The sequence below is a fragment of the Enhydra lutris genome, unplaced genomic scaffold, assembly GCF_002288905.1.
Source record: "Enhydra lutris kenyoni isolate GAN:26980312 unplaced genomic scaffold, ASM228890v2 scaffoldscaffold4, whole genome shotgun sequence".
NCBI lineage: Eukaryota > Metazoa > Chordata > Mammalia > Carnivora > Mustelidae > Enhydra > Enhydra lutris.
The window spans coordinates 2,373,762-2,381,588 of NW_019154088.1; the positions used below are offsets into that span (position 1 = coordinate 2,373,762).

At 42.9% G+C, this 7,827-nt stretch overlaps 2 protein-coding genes across 4 annotated transcripts in view; both read left to right on the forward strand.

Moving 5' to 3' along the window:
- The first annotated feature begins 25 nt into the window (after positions 1 to 25).
- On the forward strand, positions 26 to 465 carry LOC111158170 (COX assembly mitochondrial protein 2 homolog). The gene is made up of 2 exons (XM_022520072.1): positions 26 to 119; positions 320 to 465. Exons 1-2 carry the CDS (start codon positions 26 to 28, stop codon positions 463 to 465), a joined length of 240 nt encoding a protein of 79 aa, XP_022375780.1.
- A 3,026-nt stretch (positions 466 to 3,491) lies between these two features.
- Positions 3,492 to 7,827, forward strand: part of LOC111158477 (solute carrier family 12 member 6) — an 89,436-nt gene continuing 85,100 nt past the window's right edge. For all 3 annotated transcript variants that reach the window (XM_022520521.1, XM_022520530.1, XM_022520557.1), the window contains exon 1: positions 3,492 to 3,825. In XM_022520521.1, the coding sequence (XP_022376229.1) occupies positions 3,555 to 3,825 (271 nt within the window). In that variant the 5' untranslated portion in view covers positions 3,492 to 3,554. The remainder of the gene's footprint in view (positions 3,826 to 7,827) is intronic.

The following is a 7,827-nucleotide window of genomic DNA, read 5'->3' on the forward strand; positions in this document are numbered from 1 at the left end:
TGCTGTGCTCCATCACCTCCTAAACATGCATCCTGATTTATCTTCACCCTTGCACACTGAAGAATGTAATGCCTTGATAAACTTGCTTAAGGAATGTCACGAACACCACAGCATTCTGAACAATTTTTTTAAAGATTTTATTTATTTATTTGAGAGATAGCGAGAGAGAGAGCACAAGCAGAGGGAGGGGCAGGCAGAAGGAAAGGGAGAAGAAGGCTTCCTTGCTGAGCAAAGGGCTCATCCTAGGACCCTGGGATCATGACCTGAGCTAAAGGCAAACGTTTAACTGACTGAGCCACCCACGTGCCCCGGCATTCTGAAAATTTTGGTCGTTACAGTGACCTCATTCGGGAGATGAGAAAATGCTTGAAGAATGAATACATGGAAAAGAAGACCAAGAGCAGGGAGCATTACAATGCAATGTGGAAAAGACTTCTTAATCCCACGGAGGAATCTGAAAAATAAATTACAGACACATCTCATTAAAAAAAGGGGAAGTCTGAGATTGGAATGACCGACAATCCTGCCTGAGAAAAACATTAGTACCTCAGGAAGTGAATTTCTTGCTGCCTCAGGAAAGCTCTAAACTGGAGTTAATCAGAGGCTTTAAAGAGAAAGAAACTTCAAGGGGCTTTACATTTTAGCTTATTTTTTTAAAAGATTTTATTTGAGACCAAGATAGTGAGAGAGAGCACAAGTTGGGAGGAGAGGGAGAAGCAGGCTCTCTGCTCAGCAGAGTGCCTGAAACAGCTCTGTCCCAGGATCCTGGGATCATGACCTGAGCCGAAGACAGGTGCTTAACCAAATGAGCCATCCAGGTGCCCCAAGAGGTTTCCCATTTTAATTGGAAATTTCTCATTTTGTTACCTGGATCTTTCTTTCTTTTTCTTTTTTTTTTTTTTTTAAGGTTTTATTTATTAATTTGACAGAGACAGAGAGATCACAAGTAGGCAGAGAGGGGGAAGCAGGCTTCCTGCTGAGCAGAGAGCCCGATGCTGGGCTGGATCCCAGCACCCTGGGATCATGACCTGAGCCGAAGGCAGAGGCTTTAACCCACTGAGCCACCCAGGTGCCCTAAAAAGTTCTTATTACTGGATCTTTTTAACCACATTTTGGATTTTATGTGTCATTTGATAAAAGAGAATTTCCTGACTCAGGTTTTCAACTGTAGTTCTGACCTATTGCTAAGGATGACGTTTAAACATTTCCACTTGTGAGGTGTAAGGACCCAGGCCAAGCTAGGGCACAGATTGTTAAATTTAAATGTCTCGATCAAAGCTATAGGAAATAACTTTAAAACAAAATATTGATGAGTCAAATTTATTGAACACTTGAAATAAACATGCTAAGAAAAATATTCTGGTGGCAGTGGAGTAAAAAAAAGTTTTCTGTTTTCTCCAGGTCTAAAATAAAGGACATTTTCTTTAAATGAATCTTCAGTCTAACTAGAAGGTGAAAAAATCATTTTTCTCCAGCCTCATTGAGATATAATTGACCAAATTGTATATATTTAAGGTGTACAACATGATGAGCTGATATATGCATACATAGCAAAAGACATTTTTAAGGACAGGGAAAAGAAATTTAGCACAAAATGCATATAATTGAGAATACACCTTAAAATTTTCAGTTGGGGGGGCCCCTGGATGGCTCGGTGGGTTGAGCCTCTGCCTTCAGCTAGGTCATGATCTCGGGGTCCTGGGATCGAGCCCCGCGTCGGGCACTCTGCTCAGCGGGGAGCCTGCGTCTCTCTCTCTCTCTCTCTCTCTCTCTCTCTGCCTGCTTCTCTGCCTACTTGTGATTTGTCAAGTGGATAAATAGAATCTTTAAAAAAAAAATTTCAGTTGGTGTCATACCTACGCATATGGTATGGGAGGTTTGTGATTTTTAAAGAAATTATGAACGGTATTTTCGGAGACGCTTTTGAGATGGTTTTGGGGACTCGGAGGGCAAGGGGCATGTGTGCTCCCCGAATGCCTCCAGAGTGAGTTTGTGCAACACAGCGTGACCCAGAAAGAAAATGGTTTGTTTTCTCCAGTGCACGCAGCTCAGACCCCAACACTCAACTACAATACCCATCTTCCTCCGGGCCTCGCACATTTTGCTCCTCTCGTCCCGCCGCGACCCGGCGGCGCATGCGCGCAGCCCTTTACGTCCCCTTGCAGACTGCAGAGCCTGGGCGGGGCTCCTCGGCGCTCCCGGGACGGTACCGCCCTCCGACAGCTCCCCCGGGCTTTTCTTCGGACCGTTAACCTCGAATGAGGAACGAGCTGGGAGGGAAGGGAGGGGCTGCGGCGGGACTGACACAGCCCGCCGGGCCCGGGGCTGGGGGCGGCGAGGTCACGTAACGGCTGCTTTGGCGTCGGCCCGGGGAGGGGACGCCCTCCCCGGCAGCCGGAGCCCTCCTGCGCGCGCCGCGGCTGCGAAACAGTTACCGGCTCGTAAACAACAGCTGCGCGCGCACCCGCATCAGCTGGCCCCGGGATCCCGCACCTGCGACCTTCTCCTCCCCTCATCCCCGCCGCCCCTTCCTGCTCAGCCCCAGCCAGCCTGCGAGGCCATCTCCTCTCTTGCTAGGACCCGAAGGAAGAACGGCGAGGGGCTGACCTGCGCCGCGGCCCTGGTGGGGGAGAAAGCGTCCTCCGGCAAAGGGGTGGCCCGTCCTGTCACACGCAGGAGAAACCCGGGGAGCCGACCGTGGGCTCGATGGACTAGCAACGACCTGCCACGACCCTGAACTGCAGTCCGAGGGGTCTTTATCCGCTCGCTAGCCGCCTCCTCCCAGATCCTAGAGACCGTTCCGTCAGAAGAGCGGGTGGGCCACCCCCGCAGACCTCTTGGAGACGGGAATCCGCTCTGCCCCTGCACCCTCTGCTCGCCCTTTTCATTCTCCTCTATCCGGTAGTGTGGGGTATTTTCCCGTTATGCATGCGCATCCCTCCCACCAGACCCAAGCGGATTATTGGCCTCCAAAACATCGGGTGGCTCTACACACACTTCCCAGCCAGACCTGTGGGGTATTCACCTGATACACAACAGGTGGCCGGGTGTACACCGTTTCGCAATCTGATCTGTGCTATATTCGCCTGATAAGGGTGGGCCTGCGCGCTCTTTGCTCATCTAGAACCGTGGGACATTTACCAGATAAAAGACTTAACTACCTCGGCGGAAACCTGGGGGTCGAGGGGAGAAAGCCTTCACCTTCTCTGAGACCATGGCACTGAGCCCGCAGTCCTGGACCAGGAGAGACATCTAGATAACTCTTCTTTCAGAAGGAACGAAGTTCCACGGGACTGGCATCGTTTCGTCTTTTTTTTTTTTTTTTTTTTCCTTAAATATTTACTGCTAGTGCACTTTCTAGGATAGTCTGTCTGAATTCTGAGTTAGAAGGATTCTTATTTGGGACTTTTTTTGTGGTGTAAATCAAGGTTATTGAGGGTTTTTTTTTTTAAGTTGTCTTTTCCGTCTTTGCGATCAAAAAAGTAGCTAGTGTAGGAGGAAGGATTTTGCAGGGTTTTCCTTTTTTCTTTGTTCTTATAAAGGAAAAGAGAATAATGCATCCTCCAGAAACCACCACCAAGATGGCTTCAGTTCGGTTCATGGTGACACCAACGAAGATCGATGACATTCCAGGTTTGTCAGATACCAGCCCGGACCTCAGCTCCCGATCCAGTTCCCGAGTAAGATTTAGCTCAAGGGAAAGTGTGCCTGAAACAAGCCGTAGTGAGCCTATGAGTGAGATGTCTGGAGCCACCACTTCATTAGCAACTGTTGCACTGGATCCAGCTAGTGACCGGACTTCTAACCCCCAGGATGTTACTGAGGGTAAGTGGAGACACAGATGACAGGATACGTTGATTACTGGCTTATATATCTGGTTGATTGCCTACTGGGAAATCACTTTTCCATTATACAGTAATCATCAGGAACGAGGAAGCTTTATTTGAGGTGCCTAGGAACCCTTTGGAATAATGGTGAGCACAATAACTGTCTGCAGATACTTTGGCATGTGGGAAGGAAAGTAGATTTATATTTTGACTTCTTCATTTTTGCCTCCCTGGAATTGAGATGGGTGGTTTGGGTTAAGGATGAATATCAAAGAATTTAATAGTTTTCTGCACAAAGAATCCTAAATTGTGAAAATTTAGTGGAGAGCTAGCTTTGGGGCTCTATCACAGTCTGCTTTTAAGGCTAGTTACTAGCAATAGTTACTGATTGTAGCTTAGTTATTGGCTTTCCTACAAAGACTTCAGTTATTGTATCACAAAATTCTTTTTAAAAATGCATTTTTTACAGACAGTGGTTCAAGAAGCTAAGCTCAGGGTAAGGCTGGTGGATCTATTGTGCTGTCCTGTCAAATGGAGAAATTCTAAAGAGGCTTTTAGGGCCTGATTCCCATATAATTTTTTTTTTTAAATATTCCATCTATTTATTTGACAGACAGAGATCACAAGTAGGCAGAGAGACAGGCAGAGAGAGGAGAAAGCAGGCTCTCCGCAGAGCAGAGAGCCCGATGCGGGGCTCGATGCGGGGTTTGATCCCAGGACCCTGGGATCATGACCCAAGTTGAAGGCAGAGGCTTTAACCCACTGAGCCACCCAGGCGCCCCCCCCCATATAATTTTTTAAAGAGGCTTTTAAGGCCTGATTTCTACATAATTCTTTCACTTTGCACTTTAAATGGGGTGTATTGAGTCTGTAGTCAAGAAGTAGTAGTACACAAGCTACTTCTGACTTACATTACCACTGCAGAAATTTAGCTGCCTAAACTAATTTGTGTTAGCAGGTTTGGAAGTTTTTACTGGATTTAGTGGGAAGAGGTGATGCAAGAGAGAGATGAGATAAGAAAAGGTCATAACATTTTTCAGACTGTGGGGTAGAGAAGTTTGAGAATTGCTGTACTGCTTTATATGTTTAGTTTTGTGTTAAATTCTGACATAGATATGTCAAGTAATGAGAGTTTCTCTTAAGAATCTTAAAGACTCTTAAAATGGTATTCTACCTGAATTTGAAAACCATAGCTTCAGCTACTGACTTGACATTTTCCGGTGTCAGGAAATATTGTTCCTCTTAACCTAAAGGGTGCAGGAAACCAGAATGATTTTAGTTCCTTATTTCGGTTTGTGTTTTTGAGTGTTTGGAAACAAGGTAGATTTGGTAAAGTCTGTAGTCCTTGAATTCACTTATCCATGACTAATTTGTTTTATGGAGATATGGACTTAACTATTTACAACTTCTTGGCAGTGTACTGTGGTATTAAAATTACGTTATGGAATAAAAATGATTATCATTTTCTCTTCCTCCAAATTCTAAATTGTAGTTTTAGTTTATATCCATCATACTATATTTAGGTTGTAATATATATGCCAGGTAAAGATATAGCAGTGTTAAATTTTTTTTTATTGCCGTAATTGTCATTAGACAATTTATAGCTAAATGTTACACTTGTGACTTATATGTTATAGAATTGTACTTTTATTCTGTTTAAAAAGTGGACTTCAGTAATGTGTTATTCTTGTGGAACAGGATCCTGATCCAGGCTGCTGTCCTTATCTTATTTACAAGCATTCTTTACAGTATAGAGTGGTGTCATTTTACATGATAGGGGTAAAACTGGGACGTGTGTAGGTGAAATCTATGTTGTCTGGGTGGATGTAAAAGTTAAAACTTGGCTTTCTTTCTAACGTGTTCCGTAATGTTTACTCTGGTACCAAATGAAAGAGAAATCCATAGTCCAGCCATTAGATTGCAATTTTCACTATATTCACAGGAAACTAGTTCTCTATTTTACTAATGACCTATTTTTTGCTCTATCTTCTAAAAAAAAAAAAAATTCTTATGACAACTATAATCTTAGGATATATTTTTGTCACTATCAGAAGGACTGGTCAAAAATACTATTATTTCATCTTTGAGTTTTATAATATGTGGATACCCTTGTTAGACTTAGATATAGATCTTTACAGGATGCTGTTGTCAAGAAAATCAAGGACATAGTGATCTACATTTGTCTCTGGGATGGCATTTTTTATAGGAAAACAACGCTGCATTTTCTGTAATTGAGTCTGTCCTTAGGCCCACAGTGTATTTCAAAATTGTGTTTGCCATTTTAATATTTAAATTCTGTGATTTGGGGGCCTTTTATACATTCTTCTGTGGTTGTGACATTGGTATGATTATCTCTCCTTTCTCCACAATTCCCATGCCTCCCACATTTCTTCCACATTTAAGCTTCCCACCTTAAATTTCTTTTCTTGTCATATGCTTTTTACTCACATTACGTTGCACAGTGGGGAGTGGGGGTGGGGGGTGTGAAACAAGAAGTTTTAAATACTTATTTCTGTTTTAATTTTTTCTACTATTGGCCTTTTGAGTAGATAATTATCTTTCTCTTGTCAAAGTATTTTTTGAAAGATTTTATTTATTAAAAAAATGATTTTATTTATTTATTAGAAAAAGAGCACACAAGTAGGCGGAGCAGCAGGCAGAGGGAGAGAAGCAGACTCCATGTTGAGCAAGGAGCCTGATGTTGCAGGGGCTGGATCCCAGGACTCTGGGATGGGGACCTGAGCTGAAGGCAGAAGCTTAACTGAGCCACCTAGGCGCCCCTGTTATTGAAGTATTTATAATTGTCCTTTCATTTTGTCAAGGTTCCTTTAGAATTGATGGGACTGTGCAGTTGGTAAATAAAAACAAGAATCTTAGTCTATACTTGCTGTACATGAACAATGCCTTAAAGATACCAGGAACTGTTGAGAGTGGTTACCTTTAGGGAGTTACGAAAATAGAGTGGAGAGTGGGAACTTCCCTTTACCTAAACAATTCAGAAGGGCATGTATAATTTTTTATATTGAGGGTATATCACTTTTATAATACAAATTTTAAGAGGCATAGCATGTTAGGGAACCTTAGATGATGAAGAATTGAATTTTGGGGGGGGCGAAGAAGAATTGAATTCTGATAAAACTCCATTTTAAAAATTGAGGAAACTAAGGCTCACAGAGATGGTTATTTGTAGATCAGAGTAGCAAAGCCAAGACTGAAGCACAGGCCTCCCGAGTTATAGCCAGTGCTTTCCATTATATTGTTTTGTCTCTGCCATAATGAACATTTTTTACATTTGCCTCATAACCATCTGGTTATCTTAAATGATTGTTGAAATAATAATTCCAAAAAAAGAGCTGGGAATATATTTTTTAATTAATTATTTTTATTAACATATAATGTATTATTAGCCCCAGGGGTACAAGTCTGTGAATCATCAGGCTTACACACTTCACAGCACTCACTATAACACATACCCTCCCCACTGTCCATAACCCAGCCGCCCTCTCCATAACCCCCTTCCCCCAGCAACCCTCAGTTTGTTTTGTGAAATTAAGTGTCTCTTATGGTTTGTCTCCCTCCCAATCCCATCTTGCTTTATTTTTTCCTTCCCTACCCCCCAAACCCCCCACTCTGCCTCTCAAATTCCTCATATCAGGGAGATCATATAATTGTCTTTCTCTGATTGACTCATTTTGCTCATCATAATGCCCTCTAGTTCCATCCATGTCATTGCAAATGGCAAGATTTTTTTGATGACTGTGTAGTATTCTATTTTATGTAGATACCACATCTTTTTTATCCATTCATCTGTTGATGGACATCTAGGTTCTTTCCATAGTTTGGCTATTGTGGACGTTGCTGCTATAAACATTTGGGTGCACGTGCCCCTTCGGATCCCTACATTTGTATCTTTAGGGTAAATACACAGTAGTGCGATTGCTGGGTGGTAGGGTAGCTCTATTTTCAACTTTTTGAGGAACCTCCATGCTGTTTTCCACAG

Excerpts from the sequence above, each read along its gene's own strand:
- LOC111158170 (XM_022520072.1), top strand. The coding sequence starts at position 26 with ATGCATCCTGATTTATCTTCACCCTTGCACACTGAAGAATGTAATGCC. Across the intron at positions 120-319 it reads CGAACACCACAGCATTCTGA|AAAATTTTGGTCGTTACAGT; the intron begins ACAATTTTTTTA and ends CCCGGCATTCTG.